The sequence below is a fragment of the Bos javanicus genome, chromosome 11 (genome assembly GCF_032452875.1).
Source record: "Bos javanicus breed banteng chromosome 11, ARS-OSU_banteng_1.0, whole genome shotgun sequence".
NCBI classification, from domain to species: Eukaryota; Metazoa; Chordata; class Mammalia; order Artiodactyla; family Bovidae; genus Bos; species Bos javanicus.
Genome location: NC_083878.1, coordinates 60,443,387 through 60,466,884, shown reverse-complemented (window position 1 = coordinate 60,466,884; position 23,498 = coordinate 60,443,387). Strand labels below are relative to the sequence as shown.

The 23,498-nt window shown below is 38.9% G+C and overlaps 1 protein-coding gene across 3 annotated transcripts in view; it reads right to left on the bottom strand.

Annotated features, from left to right (window-relative positions):
* COMMD1 (copper metabolism domain containing 1) overlaps positions 1 to 23,498 on the bottom strand; it is a 170,235-nt gene that overhangs the window by 73,881 nt on the left and 72,856 nt on the right. The window contains exon 3 of one of the 3 annotated variants that reach the window (XM_061432751.1): positions 22,019 to 22,037. The exons of the other annotated variants lie outside the window; for them this stretch is intronic. Within the exon in view, the coding sequence (XP_061288735.1) occupies positions 22,035 to 22,037 (3 nt within the window). The 3' untranslated portion in view covers positions 22,019 to 22,034. Of the gene's footprint in view, positions 1 to 22,018; positions 22,038 to 23,498 lie in introns of those variants that run through there. 3 annotated transcript variants of the gene reach the window in all.

Genomic DNA, 23,498 nt, shown 5'->3' with positions numbered 1-23,498 from the left:
CTATTTTTTATTAACATTATCATTTCCACTAAAGAGGGTACAAAATACAAATTTATAGTAACTATGTTATTTAGAAGTACTCCCATACTAGACTGCTGTGCGTGCTAAGTTGCTTCAGTCGTGTCTGACTCTGCAACTTTATGAGCTGTAGCCCACCATGCTCCTCTGTTCACGGGATTTTCCAGGCATAAAGCGGGTTGCCATTCCCTTCTCTAGGGAATCTTCCCAACTCCACGATCAAACCTGCGTTTCTTACATCTACTGATGTACACAGGCAGGCGGGTATTTACCACCAGCACCACCTGGGAAGCCCTAGGTAAATAAAAATGTGAAACTAGAATTAAAACACATTCCAAAAAAACATTTAAACAGACTGCTAAAAATACTTTACTGTCATGATTTGTTCACCAAGTACCTCAATTTACACTGGTCCCCACTTCATGTAAAGGAAAAGAAAGCACTGGCAAATGATATTAGAAGACTAATCTCAGAATATCTAATTTACAGTTTCTACAACTATCCTCCTTCGTTATCAAAATTCAAAAGGTTAAAAATAAAGGAAAAAATAATTTAAAAAACTTTGAGTTAGCAACTTGCTTAGGGTCTCATAGAATTAAAAACTACACTATAGGAAAATTAATAAAATAAAATATAACCTGAATGAGATACTGACTGTCCTCAAGAGCAAACTTACACATTCACATGTTGAGGTTCTTTCACTCTAAAATACAATGTCAAAAAGAAAAGTTCATTCAATCCCTACATTATTCCATATATAAAAATTAACTCAAAATGGACCCATGACTAAATATATAACAATGACTGATTTCTCTTAAGCTAAATAAAGATAAATCTTCATGACCCAGATTTGGCAATGGATTCTTAGAGTTCACATTAGAAGCATGAGCAACAAAAGAAAAAAACAGATAAACTGGACTTCATAAAAATTTTGAATTTCTGTACATCAAAGGACATTACCAAGTAAGTGAAAAGACATCGTAGAGAACAGGAGAAAACATTTGTGAATCATATATCTGAAAGAGTTTAACATCAGGAATATATAAAGAACTCTTAAAACTCAGCAAAAAAGACAACCTACAGTTTTTTAAAGTATTAATGAATGTAAGCATACAGCATTCTTTTCCAATAGGAGTTCCTTTTGCACTCACACTTTATGGACACAGAGGGCAAGCTGTTTAGATATGTTCTTCAACTTTGCTTCCAAGGCTGTGTTTTTATCCTTCAGCTTAATAGAAAAGCTAACATCATAAATTTAACTATAAAAAGGTACTGATCTCCTTGACTCAAAGAATTTATATGAAGAGGAAACTGGAAAACTTCCCACTAAACTGAGCATGTAAAGTAAGTGAGAAAGTATCATCATCAATACTTCTCCAATCTTGTATGTTTCATTTCTCCAATCTATCACTGACCTCCTCCAACACTGCCTCCCTCACAGTCTTTAATCACTTGCTCATTAAAGGTCCACAATTCTCAAAGTTCCACTCTTGGCCTTCCTTCTGTTCCTCAATAATTTCTCAAATTCAAGGGCTGCTGAATAAATCCTCATGACTTCCAGATCTTTCTTTTTGCCAAGGCTACATCACTGAAACCCCAACCCAAATTTCCAAATTCCTAATAAACATCTCAAACACAGCTCAATGAAAAGGAGCCAGAACTTGGTTTTGAAGATTCTGAGTCTCTCCAGATGCAAACAATATATTAAAGTAAGACATGGCTTCTAAGAAAAGTTTAAGACATTGCCAAGAAAACCTGGTCTAAAACATGAGGTTAAAAGCAGAGCTACAAAATTCTTTCTTATAGCCTCAGAAAGCTCTAAGACGATGATTCTGAGTACTATTCAGTTAGACAAAACGTCTTCTCAAGATTTTAAAAGTATGACTCACAGATTCTTTTAATCAAATACTATAGTTTCTAACATGCTACAAGCCATCATCTCTTAGTAGAAACCAAAAACAGAAAATGGCTTATATCATACAGAGATCTTTGGGCGTGACTTTCACCTAAGGGAGTGAGCTTAAATAAGATTTAACAGGTCAGTGGCTCAGTGATGTCCGACTCTTTGTGACCCCATGGACTGCAACATGCCAGGCCTCCCTGTCAATCACCAACTCCCAGAGCTTGCTCAAACTCATGTCCATTGAGTCAGTGATGCCACCCAACCATTTCATCCTCTGTTGTCCCTTTCTCCTCCTGCCTTCAATCTTTCCCAGCATTAGGGTCCTTTCAACTGAGTCAGCTCTTTGCATCAGGTGGTGAAAGTACTGGAGTTTCAGCATCAACATCAGACCTTCCCATGAATATTCAAGACTGATTTCCTTTAGGATGGACTGGTTGGAACTATGCAGTACAAGGAACTCTGAAGAGTCGTCTCCAACACCACTGTTCAAAAGCATCAATTCTTTGGCGCTCAGCTTTCTTTATAGTCCAACTCTCACATCCATACATGACCACTGGAAAAACCATGGCCTTGACTAGATAGACCTTTGTTGGCAAAGTAATGTCTCTGCTTTTAAATATGCTGTCTAGGTTGGTCATAACTTTTCTTTCAGGGAGAAAGTGTCTTTTAATTTCATGGCTGCAGTCACCATCTGCAGTGATTCTGGAGCCCCCCAAAATAAAGTCCGTCACAGAGTCCACTGTTTCCCCATCTATTTTCCATGGAGTAATTGGATGGGATGCCATGATCGTAGTTTTCTGAATGTTGAGCTTTAAGCCAACTTTTTCACACCCCTCTTTCACTTTCATCAAGAGGCTCTTTAGTTCTTGTTCACCTTCTTCCATAAGGGTGGTGTCATCTGCATATCTAAGGTTATTGATATTTCTCCCAGTAATCTTGATTCCAGCTTGTGCTTCATCCAGCCCAGCATTTCTCATGATGTACTCTGCATATAAGTTAAATAAGCAGGGTGATAGAGAAGGAAATGGCAGCCCACTCTAGTACCCTTGCCTGGAAAATTCCATGGTTAGAGAAGCCTTGTAGGCTACAGTCCATTGGGTTGCAAAGAGTTGGACACAACTGAGCGACGTCTCTTTCACTTTCACTTTCCTCACCTCCTACTCTTCCCTGTCTATAAAAGAAACTGTGATTCAGACCCAGATAAGATGATAGGCTGGGCAATAGCCTGCCATCTACTAGGATGCCTAGCTTTCCAAATAAAGTTGTATTCCTTTCTTCAAAAAAAAAAAAAAAAAGCAGGGTGACAATATACAGCCTTGATGTACTCCTTTCCCAATTTGGAACCAGTCTGTTGTTCCATGTCCAGTTCTAACTGTTACTTCTTGACCTGCAAACAGATTTCTCAAGACGCAGGTCAGGTGGTCTGATATTTCCATATCTTAAAGAATTTTCCACACTTGGTGGTGATCCACACAGTCAAAGGCTTTGACATAGTCAATAAAGCAGAAGATGTTTTTCTGGAACTCTCTTGCTTTCTCGATGAGCCATCAGATGTTGGCAAATTGATCTCTGGTTCCTCTGCCTTTTCTAAAACCACCTTGGACATCTGGAAGTTCACGGTTCAAGTACTACTGAAGCCTGGCTTGGAGAACTTTGAGCATTACTTTACTAGCGTTTGAGATGAGTACAACTGTGCAGTAGTTTGAGTATTCTTTGGCATTCCTTTTCTTTGGGATTGGAATGAACACTACCATTTCCAGTCCTGTGGTCACTACTGAGTTTCCCAAATTTGTTGACATATTGAGTGCAGCACTTTCACACCATCATCTTTAAGGATTTGAAATAGTTCAGCTGGAATTCCATCACCTCCAGTAGTTTTGTTCAGTCATGCTTCCTGAAGTCCACTTTACTTCGCATTCCAGGATGTCTGGCTCTAGGTGACTGATCATACCATTGTGATTATCTGGGTCATGAAGAACTTTTATGTATACTTCTGTGTATTCTTGCCACCTCTTCTTAATATTTTTCCTTCTGTTAGGTATATACCATTTCTGTCCTTTATTGTGCCCATCTTTGCATGAAATGTTCCCTTGGTATCTCTAATTTTCTTGAAGACATCTCTAGTCTTTCCCATTCTGTTGTTTTCCTCTATTCCTTTGCATTGATCACTGAGGAGGGCTTTCTTATCTCTCCTTGCTATGCTTTGGAACTCTGCATTCAAGTGAGTATATCTTTCCCTTTCTCCTTTGCTTTTTGCTTCTCTTCTTTTCACAGCTATTTGTAAGGCCTCCTCAGACAACCATTTTCCTTCTTTGCATTTATTTTTCTTCTTTTTCTTTCTTTTTCTTCTTCCCTGTCTCCTGTACAATGTCATGAACCTCCGTCCATAGTTCATCAGGCACTCTATCAGATCTAGTCCCTTGAATCTATTTCTCACTTCCACTGTATAATCATAAGGGATTTGATTTAGGTCATACCTGAATGTTCTAGTGGTTTTCCCTACTTTCTTCAAATTCAGTCTGAATTTGGCAATACACAGTTCATGATCTGAGCCACAGTCAGCTCCCAGTCTTGTTTTTGCTGACTGTATAGAGCTTCTCCATCTTTGGCTGCAAAGAATATAATCAATCTGATTTCAGTATTGACCATTTGGTGATGGCCATGTGTAGAATCTTGTGTTTTTGGAAGAGGGTGTTTGCTATGACCAGTGTGTTCTCTTAGCAAAACTCTATTAGCCTATGCCCTGCTTCATTCTGTACTCCAAGGCCAAATTTGCCTGTTACTCCAGGTGTTTCTTGACTTCATACTTTTGCATTTCAGTCCCCTATAATGAAAAGGACATCTTTTTTGGGTATTAGTTCTAAAAGGTCTTGTAGGTCTCCATAATACCGTTCAACTTCAGCTTCTTCAGCATTACTGGTCGGGGTATAGACTTGGATTACCATTGATACTGAATGGTTTGCCTTGGAAATGAACACAGATCATTCTGTTGTTTTTGAGATCACATCCAAGTACTGCATTTCAAACTCTTTGGTTGACTATGATGGCTACTCCATTTCTTCTAAGGGATTCTTGCCCTCTGTGGTAGATATAATGGTCATCTGAGTTAAAGTCACCCATTCCAGTCCATTTTAGTTCACTGATTCCAAAAATGTTGACATAAATCTTCTGTTTGACCACATCCAATTTGCCTTGATTCAGGGACCTAACATTCCAGGTTCCTATGCAATATTGCTCTTTACCACATTGGACTTTGCTTCTATCACCAGTCACATCCCCAACTGGGTGCTGTTTTTGCTTTTGCTCCATCTCTTCCTTCTTTCTGGAGTTATTTCTCCACTGATCTCCAGTAGCCTACTGGGCATCTACTGACCAGGGTAGCTCATCTTTCAGTGTCCTATCATTTTGCCTTTTCATACTGTTCATGGGGTTCTCAAGGCAAGAATAATGAAGTGGTTTGCCACTCCCTTCTCCAGTGGACCACATTTTGTCAGAACTTTGCACCATGACCCATCCATCTTGGGTGGCCCTACACAGCAAAGCTCATAGTTTCCCTACGTTAGACAGGCTGTGGTCCATGTGATCAGATTGGTTATTTTCCTGTGATTGTGGTTTTCAGTCTGGCAGCTCTCTGATGGAGAAGGATAAGAGGCTTATGGAAGCTTCCTGATGGGAGAGACTGACTGAGGGTGAAACTGGGTCTTGTTCTGATGTGCGGGGCCAAATTTATAAGAGTGCCATAAAAATAGCTGAGGAAAGAAGAGAAGCTAAAGGGAAAGGAGAAAAGGAAAGATATACCCATGTGAATGCAGAGTTCCAAAGAACAGCAAGGAGAGATAAGAAAACCTTCCTCAGCAATCAGTGCAAAGAAACACAGGAAAACAACAGAATGGGAAAGACTAGAGATCTCTTCAAGAAAATTGGTATGGACCTAACAGAAGCAGAAGACATTAGGAAGAGGTAGCAAGAATACACAGAAGAACTATACAAAAAGGATCTTCCCAACCCAGATAATCACGATGGTGTGATCACTCACCTACAGCCAGACATCATGGAATATGAAGTCAAATGGGCCTTAGGAAGCATGGCTATGAACAAAGCTAGTGGAGGTGATGGAATTCCAGCTGAGCTATTTCAAATCCTAAAAGATGATGCTGTGAAAGTGCTGCACTCTATATGCCAACAAATTTGGAAAACTCAGCAGTGGCCACAGGACTGGAAAAGGATTGCATTCTTATCCCAAAGAAAGGCAATGCGAAAGAATATTTAAACTACTGCACAATTGCACTCATCTCACATGCTAGCAAAGTAATGCTCAAAATTCTCCAAGCCAGGTTTCAAAAGTATGTGAACCATGAACTCCAGATATCCAAGCTGAATTTAGAAAAGGCAGAGGAACCAGAGATCAAATTGCCAACATCTGCTGGATCATCGAGAAAGCCAGAGAGTTCCAGAAAAACATCTCCTTCTGCTTTATTGACTGTGTCAAAGCCTTTGACTGTGTGGATCACAACAAATTGTGGAAAATTCTTCAAGAGACTGGAATACCAGACCACCTAACCTGCCTCCTGAGAAATCTGTATGCAGGTCAAGAAGCAACAGTTAGAACTGGACATGGAACAACAGATTGGTTCCAAATAGGAAAAGGAGTACGTCAAGGCTGTATGTTGTCACCCTGCTTATTTAACTTCTATGCAGAGTACATCATGAGAAACGCTGGGCTAGAGGAAGCACAAGCTGGAATCAAGATTGCCAGGAGAAATATCAATAACCTCAGATATGCAGATGATACCAACCTTATGGCAGAAAGTGAAGAAGAATTAAAGAGCCTTTTGATGAAAGTGAAAGAGGAGAGTGAAAAAGTTGGCTTAAAGCTCAACATTCAGAAAACGAAGATCATGGCATCTGGTCCCATCACTTCATGGCAAATAGATGGGTAAACAGTGGAAACAGTGGCTGGTTTTATTTTTTAGGGTTCCAAAATCACTGCAGATGGTGACTGCAGCCTTGAAATTAAAAGACGCTTATTCCTTGGAAGGAAAGTTATGACCAACCTAGACAGCATATTAAAAAGCAGAGACATTACTTTGTCAATAAAGATCTGTCTAGTCAAGGCTATGGTTTTTCCAGTGTTCATGTATGGATGTGAGAGTTGGACTATAAAGAGGGCTGAGCACTGAAGAAGTGATGCTTTTGAACTGTGGTGTTGGAGAAGACTCTTGAGAGTCCCCTGGTCTGCAAGGAGATCCAACCAGTCCATCCTAAAGGAGATCAGTCCTGGGTGTTCATTGGAAGGACTGATGTTGAAGCGGAAACTCCAATACTTTGGCCACCTGATGTGAAGAGCTGACTCATTGGAAAAGACCCTGATGCTGGGAAAGATTGAGGGCAGGAAGAGAAGGGGACGACAGAGGATGAGATGGTTGGATGGCATCACTGACTCAATGGACATGGGTTTGGGTGGACTCTGGGAGTTGGTGATGGACAGGAAGGCCTGGCGTGCTGCAGTTCATGGGGTTGCAAAGAGTTGGACACGACTAAGCAACTGAACTGAACTGGCCCACCCTCTGTAGTGTGACTTACTTCTAACTACTATAGAAAAGTAGATTCCAAAGAATAGAATAGAGGAAAGGGAAAATAATAACTCTACAAAAGAGAAACCTGGTAAATGACACTTTAACGTGTAATAAAGGTTAATACCAATGGTGATGCTGTGTAGACTGCATTCATCCCGTAATATGGTGTGACAAGAAAGGCACATCATCTCTGATAAATTCTTTCCCCAAATTCACAAGATCAGTCTAACCATGAGAAAAACAACAAATAAGCTCAGATTGAGGGAAATTATAAAGGATACCTGGTTAGTAGTCTTAAAGATTGTTTGGTAATGGAAAAGGGAAGATGAGAGACTGTCACAGATTAGAGGAAAGTGGGAAGTTATAACAACTAAGTGTAATTTAGTTTATTTAGCAATTCAGTGATACCCTGGACTGGATCCTAGAACACAAAGGAAACATAAAATGGAAAAAAAAACTAGTGAAAAACAAATAAAATCTGCAGTTTAGTTAGTAACAATATACCAACTTTAGTTTATTTTTACAAAAGTACCATGGTAATGTAAAATATTAGCAGGGAAAGCTGGATGAGTATAAGGGAGTTCACTCTACTATCTTTGCAACTTCTGTATAAACCTAAAGTTATTCAAAAATAAAGTTAAAGCCAAAAAAAAAAAAAAAACCCCATATAAAACTATTTCAGAGGGTTGGTAAGAGAACTGAGTGAGTCAATGCATAAAATATGTTTAGAACATGGATCATGGTGAAGATATAATAAATAATAGTTTAATTATTCTGATATTAAACACCTAGTAGATAAATACTAGATGGATGAAAACTAAAATATGTAATAACAAACCAACAAGAGCTAACTTCATTAATTCCAAACTTGTTATTGTTATACTGCTCTATCCCTCATTATTTTCTAGCAAAAGTAAACTGTGACATACACTTTTTTTTAAAAGCAGAAGTAATGGTGTACAAGTCAGAGACTAGATTGTATAAGGCACTGTGGCTTCCTGCTTGCTTTTCCTCTCCTGGATCACCCACTATGGAAGAAACCAGGTGCTATGTTAGCTAGTGGCCATTAACCACAAAGGAGCCTAGGGCTCTTTTCACAGCTGATGGTGAGCCTGGAGGCAGATCCTCCAGCCCCAGTTAAGCCTTGGGATGGTGACACTCTGGCTGACACCTGGTACAACTCACAAGAGACCTTCAGCTAAAATCACTTGTCTAAGCTGCTTCTAAATTCCCATCCCAACTCCTATGTGAGATAATAAATGTTTGTTGTTCTTTTAAACTTCCATGGTGGCTCAGAAGGTAAAGAATCCGCCTGCAATGCGGGAGACCTGGGTTCAACTCCTGAGTTGGGAAGATTCCCTGGAGAAGGGAATAGCAATCCACACCAGTATTCTTGCCTGGAAAATTCTGTGAACAGAGGAGGCTGTCGGGCTAGTACATGGAGTGGCAAAGAGTCAGATGTGACTGAGCGACCAACACACATACATAAAGGATATAAATATTAATGATAAATTGGACGCCTCTTGGGAATTCCCTGGTGGTCCAGTGGTTAGGATTCCGTACTTCTACTGCAGAGGGCACGGGTTCCATCCCTGCTCAGCAAACTAAGATCTTGCATGCCAAGAGGCATAACCACCCACCCCCCCAAAAGAAAGTTGTAGGCTTCTTGAAGGCACACACTAACAAGGCACTATGCTAAGTCACTTCAGTCGTGTTCGACTCTGTGCGACCTCACAGACGGCAGCCCACCAGGCTCCCCCGTCCCTGGGATTCTTCAGGCGAGAACACTGGAGTGGGTTGCCATTTCCTTCTCCAATGCATGAAAGTGAAAAGTGAAGTCGATCAGTCGTGTCCGACTCTCATCGGCCCCATGGACCGCAGCCTAGCAGGCTCCTCCGTCCATGGGATTTTCCAGGCAAGAGTACTGGAGTGGGATGCCATCGCCTTCTCCGAACAAGGTATAGTGGACATATACTGGTTTTGTTTGTCCAACATGCCTAATTCCTTTGGGAAAGTACTCCCCACCTATTCCCTGTGGTATCAGCAGTCAATCTACACTTTACCCTTGTTGTTTTTGTTATTAGTCGCTCAGTCGTGTCCTATTCTTTGCAATCCCATGGACTGCAGCACGCCAGGCTTCCCTGTCCTTCATTATCTCCCAGAGTTTGCTCAAATTCATGTCCATTGCATCAGTGATGCCATCCAACCATCTCATCCTCTTTCACCCTCTTCTCCTACTGCCTTCAATCTTTCCACATCAGGATCTTTTACAGTTACTCAGTTCTTCACATCAGGTGGCCAAAGTATTGGAGCTTCAGCTTCAGCACTGAATCCTTCCAATGAATATTCAGGGTTGATTTCCTTTAGGGTTGATCTCCTTTTAGTCCAAAGGACTCTCAAGGGTCTTCACCAGCACCACAATTTGAAAGCATCAATTCTTTGATGCTCAGTCTTCTTTATGGAGCTGGAAAGCTCCATTTGTATATGACTACTGGAAAAACCATAGTCTTGACACTACCCTACTCCTGGTTAAAGAGCTGGGCAAATACTGCAAGTTTAAACTATCCTAATTCCTATATATAGTGATTTCTCTGTGGACAGCCATGTGACTTAAGCAGAGAAAATAAAAATTTCAGCCTTTATTCAATATATATATGTTGGGAAGAGAGAAGTACCTCTTTCCATTGGTAATGTTAAGCTGAAAAGATAAACTGGGACTTGAGAGCCATCCTTTTACTGCCAGAGGGAGTAAGCTTGTTTACAGAATGACATGAACAGAGTTGGAGAGACTCAACAGCCACTTCTGGGCTTCTTAAGGACATAACCTGCTAACCTTCTTTTGTGCTTAATTAAGTTAGACACTAATAGTAAGTGCTCTGTTTTTTATTTTAAATAAGTTGTTCGATAGCCAATGGGAATTTGACTCAGGGAACTCAAGCCGGGGCTCTGTAACAACCTAGAGGGGTGGGGTGGTGAGGGAGGCAGGAGGGAGGTTCAAGAGGGAGGGGACATAGATACACCTATGGCTGACATCAATAACCTCAGATATGCAGATGACACCACCCTTATGGCAGAATGTGAAGAAGAACTAAAGAACCTCTTGATGAAAATGAAAGAGGAGAGTGAAAAAGCTGGCTTAAAACTCAACATTCAAAAAACGAAGATCATGGCATCTGGTCCCATCACTTCATGGCAAATAGATGGGGAAACAATGGAAACTGTGACAGACTTTATTTTTTAGGGCAGATGGTGACTGCAGCCACAAAATTAAAAGATGCTTGCTCCTTGGAAGAAAAGCTATGACCAACCTAGACAGCATATTTACTTTGCCAACAAAAGTCCATCTAGTGAAAGCTCTGGTTTTTCCAGTAGTCATGTATGGATGTGAGATTTGTACTATAAAGAAAGCTGAGCGCTGAAGAATTGATGCTTTTGAACTGTGGTGTTGGAGAAGACTCTTTATAGAGTCCCTTAGACTGCAAGGAGATCTAACCAGTCCATCCTAAAGGAAATCAGTCCTGAATATGCATTGGAAGAACTGATGCTGAAGCTGAAATTCCAATACTTTGGCCACCTGATGCAAAGAACTGATTCATTTGAAAAGACCCTGATGCTGGGAAAGATTGAAGGAAGGATGAGATGGGGAAGACAGATGATGAGATGGTTGGATGGCATCACTGACTCGATGGACATGAATTTGAGCAAGCTCCGGGAGTTGGTGATGGACAGGGAAGCCTGGCGTGCTGCAGTCCATGGGTTGCAGAGTCGTATACAACTGAGCGACCGAACTGAATTGAACTGATGGCTGATTCGTTTGATGTTTGGCAGAAACCAACACAATACTGTAAAGCAATTATCCTTCGATTAAAAATAAATAAATTCAATTTTTTAAAAGTCTAAGTTGTAAGAAATTTTAAAGAAAGGTTCAAATATCCTGAGAATTCAGATTATCGGATCTAGTTGAGATAACTAGACAGGAATTCATGGCAGAGATAATAAGCAATACGAATGCTAAAGAAGAGAGAGGATTTAACCAAGTGAAAATGGGCATGGATAAGAACATTCCAAGTAGCAACAGAGAAGGATATACATGTATGGAAAATATAGTCCCACATGGTTAGACTGCACAATAGATGACAGAGCATGGAAAACAGGTGCTACAGCATGGAAACCTTAAATTATATTCCTAGAGGGCTAAGCAGTTTTTCCTAGACTAAGGGCATGTGTGAGGGGGTTATTTATCACAGTATAACTGGTCAAACACACTTTGTAATCAATCTTGTTTGGATGTCACTCAGTGAACTATGCACTCATTAGTTTTATCATCATAATTCAGTTCCTGCTTCTGTACTATAACCACAGATAAATAACATTAAAATTCAGATATAGACATACTTCCTCTATTATTGACTCTCTCTAATCTACTTAAGTTAATAACCCTGGCAATGAAAAAGATGTTGAACTTATTTGGCAGTTAATCTGAGCTCACTTTTAGTGACTACAACTTATTATTAAGTGCCTCCTGTATCTTGGGTGATACTACTGAGCTCTCTTTAATTAATTACAGAAAGATGAGAAACATGATAAAACTGAAACTTAGCTTGGAAGTTCAAAAGTCCCACTTTTATTTTTCCTCAATTGAGAAATAAATTTTTAAAAATCCATCCCAAAATGTTACAAATGACCTTGTGGAAGTGAAAGTGTTAGTCGCTCAGTCATGTCCAATTCTTTGCAACCCCATGGACAGTAGCCAGCCAGGCTTCTTACACCATAAATAAAAATTAAATCAAAATGGATCAAAGACTTAAACATAGAGCTAAAACTATAAAACCCTTGGAAGAAAATGGGAAAAGTTTCATAACACTGGATTTGGTAATTACTTCTTGGACATGATATTAAAAGCATAGGAAACAAAAGAAAAAATAGATAAACTGGACTACATCAGAATTAAATTTTTTTGTACATACAAGGATATTATCTAGACAGTGAAAAGACAAATCACAGAATGCCGAAGAATATTTGTAAATCATATATCCAATAAGTGATTGATATCCATAACATACAAAGAACTTGTATAACCCAACAGTAACAATAAACAACCAGATTAAAAGTGGGCAAAGGATTTAAGTAAACATTTTTCCAAAGAAGATATACAAATTACCAATAAGTACATGAAAAGATGCTCAACATCACTAATTATTATGTAATGTGACTCAAAACCACAATGAAATACCAATCAAATCTATTAGGATAGCAATTATAAAAAAGAAAAAAAAAAGAAGGAAAGAAAAGCTGTTGATGAGGATGTGCAGAAATTAGAACCCCTGCACATTGCTGGAAAGGATAAAAAGCGGTTGTAGCCACTGTGGAGAACAGTTTGGCAGTTCCCCAAAAATTTAAATGCAGAATTATCATATGTTCTCACAATTCTACTCCTAGGTATACACCCTAAGCAGGGACTCAAACAGATATTTGTACATCACATCCATATTAATATTACTTACAAAAAACCAAAAGTGAAAACAACTCAACTGACCATGAACAGATTGACGGATAAATAAAATGTGTGTGTGTGTGTGTGTGTGTGTGTGTACATATATACACACACAGTGGAGGCATACAGTGGAATATTATTCAGCCTCAGAAAGCAATGAAATTCTGACACAGTGCTACAACATGGATAAATCTTAACACATTATGCAAAGCAAAGTAAGCAAGACACAAGAGGGTAAGCATCTTATGACTCCACTTTCATGAGGTACCTTGTATAACGAGCAAATTCAAAGACACAGAAAGTAGACAGAGATTATCAGGGGCCAGAGAGGTGAGAATGGAGAGATATTGTTTAATGAGTACAGAGTTCCTGTTTGGGATAATGAAGAAGTTCTAGAAACAGAGAGTGGTAATGTACTTAATACCACTTAAAAATGGTTAAATGGTAAATTTTACATCTTGTATATTTTACATACTTTTTAAAAAAGTTCTAAGAGTGGGCTTGGGTCAGAGGCCTTCTACATTTATCTTGGCTGTAAAGCAGCAGCATACATGGAATGAAGCCCACAGGCCCTGAGCCAGTACATAAATACTAGACAAACACAAGCAGCTTCAACATTGCAGGGCAGGATACCCAGTCACCCTGAGTTTAGCACAAAAACTGTTTCCAAGTTCTCTTAAAGCTTGGTTTCCTGGCTTCCTCTCAAATACCCAATCTGTCCACAAGAATAGAACCAGAGAGCCTGAATGGCAACAATCTGAAAGAAGTCCACGAGCTGCCTGTTGGCAGGCTATTAGAAGCTGAGGACTTCACCAGTGCTAAAGCCCTGTTCTCAAACACGGTCAACAAGTTTGCAAAGACAAACACTGATCACTCTTTCTCTCTTTAAATCTTTACACTGAAACATAATATACAGAAAGAAAAGGGCACATCATAAGAAATAATGATATTTTTTAAAGCTCATTAGGAAGAATTTAAGTTCAAAAATCTCAAATGCATCTCTTCATAAATTGGGGCTTTTTAAAAAATAAAATTACTTCAGCACAAAAGCATTTTCTTAATTGCCAAATGTTAAATAATTTCTTTTGATTTATTTTTTTCCCAAGTGGAAGGGCTAGTGATAACAACTAACAAAAAACTCAAATTGTACATTAGATGGGCAACTTAGTAGTAGGGGCTTCCCTTGTAGCTCAGCTGGCAAAGAATCTGCCTACAATGCAGGAGACCTGGGTTCAATTCCTGGGTCTGGAAGATGCCCTGGAAAAGGAAATGGCAACCCACTCCAGTATTCTTGCCTGGAGAATCCCACGGACAGGGGAGCCTGGTAGGCTATAGTCCATGGGGACACAAGAGTCGGACATGACTTAGCGACTAAACCACCCCACCAAACTTAGGTGTAAGACTGTTAAACAAAGACTAAGGTTACCAATTTATACTAACATATTCATACAAAAAACAAGTTATTCCCAATTCCTCACTTTCTTTCATTTCCTCCATCGCTTCCAACACATCCCAAAGCAACTTATCTACATTAAAACATTTCTTCTATCTGCTCACTTCTCTCCACCTTGATTGCTAAAATTATCTCCATCTTCCAGGCTAACGTTCTTACCTGGCCCACCACTATAGCACCTGCTAAGTGTTCTCCTGACTATGCTTTCCCTTTTGGCACTGTAATGATTTTTATTAGTTATCCCTGGGCTTGCCAAGTTTTGAAACATGTTACAACAAAATTTGAAAAGGAAGGAGATCGTCCTAATTATGGGAAAGAGGTAGAAATGTGGGATGAAGACTGTCAGAAGTCCAGGTAAACCCACGAAAACCCATTTTGAAACAAAGTACTAATTTTGGCTCTGTTCATTCTAGATACCTAACCTTGCTAATAAAATGAAAGAGGAAGTTTTCAGAATTTTTGTTTTTACCTTGATATCCCATTTTACCTACTAATATCACACAGATATTTGGAAGCAAAAGAGAATAGCTTTTAATGTGCAAAAAAACAGTTCCAACCTTGGTGATTTTTTCCCCTAACCTCTCAGAACCATGGCTTCACTCTTGACTATAATAAGCCATCCTTCTCACATGAATTCAGGAACTCTGTGAGGACATAAACCACATTACATCAGTCCCTTGTTTTGAAGCCCTCCAGTGGTTTCCTACTATACTTTGAATAAAAATTCAAATTTCCTACCAAGGCCAACTTCCTGCCTTTGCTGTTCCTTCAGCACGTATTTGGTGCTCTCCAATCACCCTGCCTTCTTAGAGAAGCCTTCCCTCTCTCAAACAAAAGCAAAAGTCCTTTACTTTGAGGTGGGGTCTGGGGGTCCATAATTTTTTAAAGCTCCTTAAGTGAGTCTGATTCACAGCGATGCTGAAAATTACTGTAGTAAATGAGTCTTGCTTTTGCTTGAGACAATTTTTCTGCCAATTTACTTCCCGGTACTTGTTACTACCTATGGTTTGAGAAACTGGAAAATCAACATGTAGGAAAAGTTTTTTTCCCTAAAAAAAAGGAAAGAAAAAAAAAAGTGGTGGGAGGGAGGGAGGTGGAGAGAGAGAAAGGAAGGAAAAAAGTAAGAAGGAAAGAAAGGGCAACCTGTACTAAACTAGTGCCAAAGGTCACACCTATATGCTAAACAAAAGGGTTATGCTCATAAACTCTAGAGAAGTCATACTATCTGTACCACCTTTTTCATTTTTCTTAGTTCACGACACTCTGAATCAGAGATGAAGTCAGCGAAATCAAATGCAAATGTTACCTCCTTAGAACTACCTTTCTCAACTTCTTGGGTAAAGACAGCCATTTCCTTTTCTGAGCTTTGATAAGGCTCTTCAGTCTCTGATACACTTTCTTACAGTACTTACTACTATTTTTTGTTTTCTGTCAGCTCCTTAAGATAAGAGTTGTCCACAATGTTCACAGATATATCCTCAGCACCTACATAGTGCCTGATAGTAGATGCTTAGTAAAATAGTGAGTTATATGATTCGTTTATTCATTCAACAACTATTTCCTGAACATTACGTGCCAAGTAGCATCCTAGACTTTGAGAATATAGCAATGAACAAAACAGCAATAATCTTCATCCCTTTGCATGCTAATATGGAGCACAGACAAGTATAGTAGGTACAATAAAATATACAGCATGGTAGATAGCAGTAAGTGCCAAGAAGAAAAAATAAAGCAGAAAAGACTAATTGATGATGATCAAATGTAGATCAGTGGTTGTCTAGGAACTGTGCTGGAGAGAGAGAGATGGATTGTACAGGGGAAGAAGGAAACTTTTAAGGGATGAATAACCTGCTCTGTCACTTGACTGCCATAGTGGTTTCACAAGTATACACATACACCAGCCAAAATTAATCAAATGGGATACTTCCAATAGATACACTGTACTGTATGGAAATTATAGCTCAATAAAGTTTTCAAAAAATAAAACAGAAAGTAAAGACTAAACTTTAGAGAGGTGGTCAGGGAAAGTGCTATTGAGAAGGTAAATTTTTTTAAATGACCTTAGAAAAATAAGTAAATGAAATAAGATTAAAAAGACCTCAGGAAAGTGAAAAGACTAACTCTAGGATACTTGAATGAAGACCAATCAAGACAGAGAGATCAGCAAATGTGTAGACTCTAAAGAGGGAGCATGCTTAGCATGAGCCATGAATCAGCAAGGAGGCCACTGGGTCTTGCTATAGCAGACTGAGCAGGGGAGAGAGTGATTAATCTGATTGTGATATGAAGGCCCTACAGAGGGATGAACACATTAACTGAGTTGGGCTTTAACAGAGTTACTGTTGACACACTGCTGTGTGTAGAGAATTGCCAAAGGCAGATGCAGAGAGTTCAGTTAGGAGGATGTTCCTACAATCTAGGAGAGAAGTTATGGTGATCTGAACAGAGTAGAGGGGAACAGAGAAGAGTAATCAAATTAAACCCAGCAAGATCTGATGATGGACTAGATGTGGGCATGAGAAGAGGACAGGAAGTAGAGGAATGGAGGTAACACTGACTGAGATGATAAAAAATGAAGGAGGAACAAATAAGGGAGGCAACAGAGGTACTTAGTCTGAGGCATATTCAATTTTTTGATAGCCTTTCCACATTTAGAGTTCTCAAGTACGTCATAAGTATATACATGGAATTTAAGGGAGAAATTCAGTTTGGAAATACAAATTTGGGAGTTGTTAGGGTATCAGTTCAGTTCAGTTCAGTCGCTCAGTCGTGTCCGACTCTTTGCAACCCCATGAATTGCAGCACGTCAGGCGTCCCTGTCCATCACCAACTCCCAGAGTTCACTCAAACTCACGTCCATCGAGTCAGTGATGCCATCCAGCCATCCCATCCTCTGTCATCCCCTTCTCCTCCTATCCCCAATCCCTCCCAGCATCAGAGTCTTTTCCAATGAGTCAGCTCTTCGCATGAGGTGGCCAAAGTACTGGAGTTTCAGCTTTAGCATCATTCCTTCCAAAGAATACCCAGGACTGATCTCCTTTAGAATAGACAGTATTTAAATCCATTAAACAAATAAGACCACCTAGGAAGTGTGTGGAGGTGTATGGAGAAGTGTGTGGAGAAGTTCCCACTCCTGTACTCTTGCCTGGCAAATCCCATGGATGGAGGAGCCTGGAAGGCTGCAGTCCATGGGGTTGCTAAGAGTCAGACACAATTAAGCGACTTCACTTTCACTTTTCATTTTCATGCATTGGAGAAGGAAATGGCAAACCACTCCAGTGTTCTTGCCTGGAAAATCCCAGGGACGAGGGAGCCTAGTGGGCTGCCATCTCTGGGGTCGCACAGAGTCGGACAGGACTGAAGTGACTTAGCAGCAGCAGCAGCAGCAGCAGGAAGTGTGTTGCAGATAGGGAAGAAAACAAGACCAAAACTTAAGCTCAGGGACACTTCAACATTGAGAAGCTGGGGAAATAAGAAAGAGTCAGCAAGAAAAATATGAAAAGGGGGGGAAAAAAAAAACACACTAGAAATTAGAAGGAAAATTAGGCAACTATGGTGTCTTAGAAGACAAGTGTTTCAAAGAATAGAGAATTCAAGTATGTCAAATGTTGTTCATAAGTTTCAAAGGTTGTCACTTAAGACTAAAATAAATGCAAAAATATTATATAAATTTTTGAACAAAGGCTCAAGAAAATCAACTGTATTAACAGTAGACCAGTCTAATCTTTAACACATTAAAATATTAAATGCCACTTATTACTACATAATTCTTACATTAAAATACCCCAAAATGCCAACTTTTTAACTGGTAAATTATCGACTACTGAAAAGTGCTGATTTTAATTGTTTCAAAACTAGATGATCACTTAAATTTTTTCCCCCACTGGCTATTACATATTCTCTATTCATTCTAATTAGAAATGCTAACAAAAGTTTTCTAGCATCTTTTTTCTTTTGTAAAACATTTCCTTCTGTACAAGGTATTTTTGCAAATAGCTAATTCAGAGTTAGCCAGAATTTAAATATTAAGTTTTCAGTCTCCGTGTTTGTTTAACAAAAATGAACACAATAAAAATCACAACGGCTTTCAACAAGGACCGAATTTTTTACTCTATTTATTTTCTGTGTTGTTATAGACCTTGGGCACTGTCCTTCTACAAATTATATCTTGGAACTGTAAGTTTAGGACTACAACTTTAGAAAACAAACTAATATGAAATATATGTTAGAGCTACAAAAAGGGTTGACCTATTTAGAACTAAAGTTTAAATAAACCCAATATTTGAAACTTTATATAAAATATAAAATGGAAAATTCCTTTATTAAAAAAAAAAGTATTCTAAATTGATTTAAAGCATCCTCAAGCTGTTAAATTTCATCAATCCATAATGACAAAGGGTGGTTTGTTAGATTAGTTTGACTAATTTCTCTGGAGGCTTTCCTTTATTACATTGTTAAAAGTGAAAATCCAACTTTAAAAACAAGAATTATCAGAAATAGGCCAAGTATTACAACTTGTATAACTAAATAAGATTATCCAAGCTATTGCAATGTGATCTCAAAATAGTGACTAAGTGCTAATTCTCTATATCCCATCCTTACAAATTTCCCCACATACTGATACATATACAGATAAGTGTATATATATGTATGTAAAAGAGAAAGGCATGAGAAAGAGAGAATGTGTTTTAAACTTTGCTTCTTCTCCTATGACACAAAGCAGGGAGTTGTGGTGGCTGTGCTCAGGCTTAAAAGGCTACAATAGTAAGTTAAGAGCGCTAGGCATAAAACTGATAATTACTCAGGTTTTAGCAGGTTCTTGCTCCTTACCAGACAGAATTATACAAGGAGATCAGTGTACATTGTTTTAGAAGGAATTGTGCAAATTAAAAATAAGTGACTACTTTCTTTGAGATTAGATATTTACCTATGTTTCAGACAAAATACTGGCCTTTTAATCCAGAGCCAAATCTGTCTTAATCTAAGAAATGAGAGCATGTTTATCATTGTTTGGGCTTCCTGATGGCTCAGATGGTAAAGAATCTGTGCGCAACACAGAAGACCCAAGTTTGATTCCTGAGTTGGGAAGATCTCTTGGACAAGGGAATGGCTACCCAATCCAGTATTCTTGTCTGGAGAATTCCATGGACAGAGGAGCCTGGGGGCTACAGTCCCTGGGGTCTGACATGACTGAGCAACTTTCATTGATACTCACTCACCATTGTATATAATCTCTTGATATCGCATATCTCATCTAACTTATCTAACTGTTTGAAAACGACAGGACTGCATATCTGATGAGATGGGGAGAGAAAAAAAACAGATTAGTAAAGGTAGACTCTACTTCTTCCTTATGTAGGCTAAAAACATAGCCCAAAACTAGAGTGCTTGATACACTAAAACTTTGTCTAGAAAAGGCAACATTAGCCATTTTTTAAAAATGACAATAAAGAAACAGAGCTTTATACTTCAGGATCTCTACAGGCAGGGAATCTCTAAATACTTAAGAAAAAACAATTTAGCAGAAGAAAGAAGAAATAATTCACTAGGAGATGGTTTAGCATGGAAGTTGTGGCAAAATGTTTCCTCACAAAATGTCTTACTGGTCTTGAAAAACAAGAAGTTACAAAAGAAAAACTAGCATGTCTTTATAAAAAGCCAAAATTGAGGCTCAAAAGAGAGAAGTAACTATATAGGAGACTCTACTAAGCATATAAACGATCCCCCCCACCCAAAGAATGTTACTGTTTAAAAAAAGAAAAACATTCTACGAGAAATTCTGTTTCAGTTCCAGGAAAGACAAACACAACAGTGGTTCTGACTAAGTAAGCAAAACAATGAAACTTTTCTAATATACACACCAGTCCTCAAGGCTTAGGTCTCTCTATGATTTATGATAAAACAAGAAGGATATCAATTATACAAGTAAAGCACTGATGTTCTTCCCTTTGGACATGAAATGTTCACCTCAAACTTTTCTGTGTACTTTTACGACTCAATTCATGTTTTATTCCTACAAAAATTTTATTTCTGTTGAAGAAAAGCATTTACTATAAGAAAGGTAATTAGGTTACTAGTGCATAGTCATTTTCTCTAGCTTTGCATACTTACATAAATATTTACTTCCTTAGTAACTTCTCTATTACTTTGGCTTCCTCATACTTCAAAGGTATTATATATTGCAGTTAATAAGAGAGAGAAAAAAAAAAAAGAGGTAATACATGCACTTGGCTGCCAACTGTCAAATGTACTTTTTGGACCAAAGAAAGAAGTAATGCAAACTGGGTAGGAGAGAGAAACTTAAGCAGGGAGGTGGGGGGAAACCCAAAAACCTACCACCATGACATCTAGTACCTGAATAAATAGTCCTCAGTCAGTTCAGCCGCTCAGTCATGTCTAGCTCTTTGCAACTGGAGCACACCAGGATTCCTTTGTCCATCACCAACTCCCAGAGCTTGCTCAAACTCATGTCCATCGAGTCAGTGATGCCATCCAACTATTTCATCCTCTGTCATCCCCTTCTTCTCCTGCCTTCAGTCTTTCCCAACATCAGGGTCTTTTCCGATGAGTCAGTTCTTCGCATCAGGTGGCCAAAGTATTGGAGCTTCAGCTTCAGCATCAGTCCTTCCAATGAATATTCAGGACTGATTTCCTTTAGGATGGACTGGTTGGATCTCCTTGCAGTCCAAGGGACTCTCAAGAGTCTTCTCCAACACCACAGTTTGGAAGAATCAGTTTTTTTGGCGCTCAGCTGTCTCTATGGTCCAACTCTCACATCCATACGTGACTACTAGAAAAACCATAGCTTTGACTAGACAGACTTTTGTTGGCAAATAATATCTCTGCTTTCTAATATGCTATCCAGGTCTGTCATAGCTTTTCTTCCAAGAAGCAAGCATCTCTTAATTTCATGGCTGCAGTCACCATCGGCAGTGATCTTGGAGCCCCCAAAAATAAAGTCTGTCACTGTTTCCATTGTTTCCCCATCTATTTGCCATGAAGTGATGGGACTGGATGCCATGATCTTTGTTTTTCGAATGTTGAGTTTTAAGCCAGCTTTTTTCAGTCTCCTCTTTCACTTTCATCAAGAGGCTCTTCAGCTCCTCTTCACTTTCTGCCATAAGGGTGGTGTCATCTGCATATCTGAGGTTATTGATATTTCTCCTGGCAATCTTGATTCCAGGTTGTGCTCCATCCAGCCCAGCATTTAGCATGATGTACTCTGTATAGAAGTTAAATAAGCACAGTGACAATATACAGCCTTGATGTACTCCTTTCCCAATTTGGAACCAGTTTGTTGTTCCATGTCCAGTTCTAACTGTTGCTTCTTGACCTACAGATTTCTCAGGAGCCAGGTCAAGTGGTCTGGTATTCCCATCTCTTGAAGAATTTTCCACAGTTTGTTGTGATCCACACTGTCAAAGGCTTTAGTGTAGTCATCAATAAAGCAGTAGTAGATGTTTTTCTGGAACTCTCTTGCTTTTTCTATGATCCAGTGGATGTTTGACCTCTGGTTCCTCTGCCTTTTCTAAATAGTCCTCAAGCACTTCACAAATTATGGCAAGTAGAACTAACAGGCCAACATCATTCTCACTGTAAAAATTTAATGCCAAGCTCTATTAACATTTTAAATCAGAGTATTTTGCTACCTTTAACACAGTAGTTCTCAATCCTGGATGAATACTGAAATCACCAGTTTTAGTTGGCTTTTTTTTTTGTTTGTTTGTATTTTGGCCACACAACAGGGCATGCAGGATTTTAGTTTCCCGACCAAGGATCAAACCTGTAACCCCTGCAGTGGAGTCTTAACCACTGGATGGCCTGGAAAGTCCCCACCCTTTTTTTGAAATCACCAATTTTAAAGAATTCTGATGCCCAGGTCCCATTCCCACAGATTCTTCTCTTTTTTTTTTTTATTTTTTAAAAAATGTATTATATTTTTGGCTGTGCTGAGTCTCTGTTGCTGTGCGGACTTTTCCCTAGTTGAGACTAGAGAGGCTACTCTCTAGTTGCAATATTCAGGCTTCTCAATGTAGTGGCTTCTCTTGTGGAGCACAGGTTTAGGCATGCAGGCTTCAGCCACTGTGGCATGTGGGCTTGGCAGTTGAGGCCCCTGGGCTCTAGAGCACAGGCTCAGTAATTGTGGCCCATGGGCTTAGGTGCTCCATGGCATGTGCAATATTCCTAGATCAGGGATCAAGCCTGTGTCTTCTGCATTGGCAGGCAGATTCTTTATAACTGAGCCACCGGGGAAGCCTTCCATAAATTCTTATTTAATTAGTGTGAAGTGTGTCCAGAGCATGAAAACTGTTAAAGATCCAAAACTCATTCTTATATGCAGCACTGACCAAGAACCACTGATTTAAAATGACACAAAATGAACAAACAAGGTGATTTAGTTGATTGAGATATATGAACAGACACACACACCAGAGTTCAGAAAAGTTGATCATTCTTCTTAGAAGCAACCTCTTAATACCCTAGCATCATTAATTCTCTAACAAACTCATCCAATGACAGTACTGTGAAAATAACTTAGCCTTTGTTGCCTATGTATGTTCTAAAAATTGACTTAGTAGAGTATGTTATAAATAATATTCACCTAGAAGCTGACAGAAGTACTAACCAAGGATCCAGGTCTCACAAAAACATTTCCGGTAGGATCTGCGTTGTATATTTTACCACCATTCTAGTTGTCTAGTTTCTATTACAGTTTACTTTTTTCTTTACACCTTTTCTTGATTTAAGAATATATTTGCAGTCAAAGAATTTCTGTGGATTTAAGTACATTTCCAATCATTTGCATAATGATCATTTTCTTTACAACTTTGAAGTATAAATAATGTACAATAAACTGCATATCTAAAGTATGCAATTTCATAAGTTTGATATACATATATATCCATAAACCTGTTGTCACAATGAACATAAACATTTCTACCACACTTAAAAATTTTCATGCATTTTCTGGGATTTTATATGAGTAGAATCATACATTATGCTAAAAAAACTTTTCCTCTGGCTTATTTCACTCAGCAAATGATTTTGAGATTC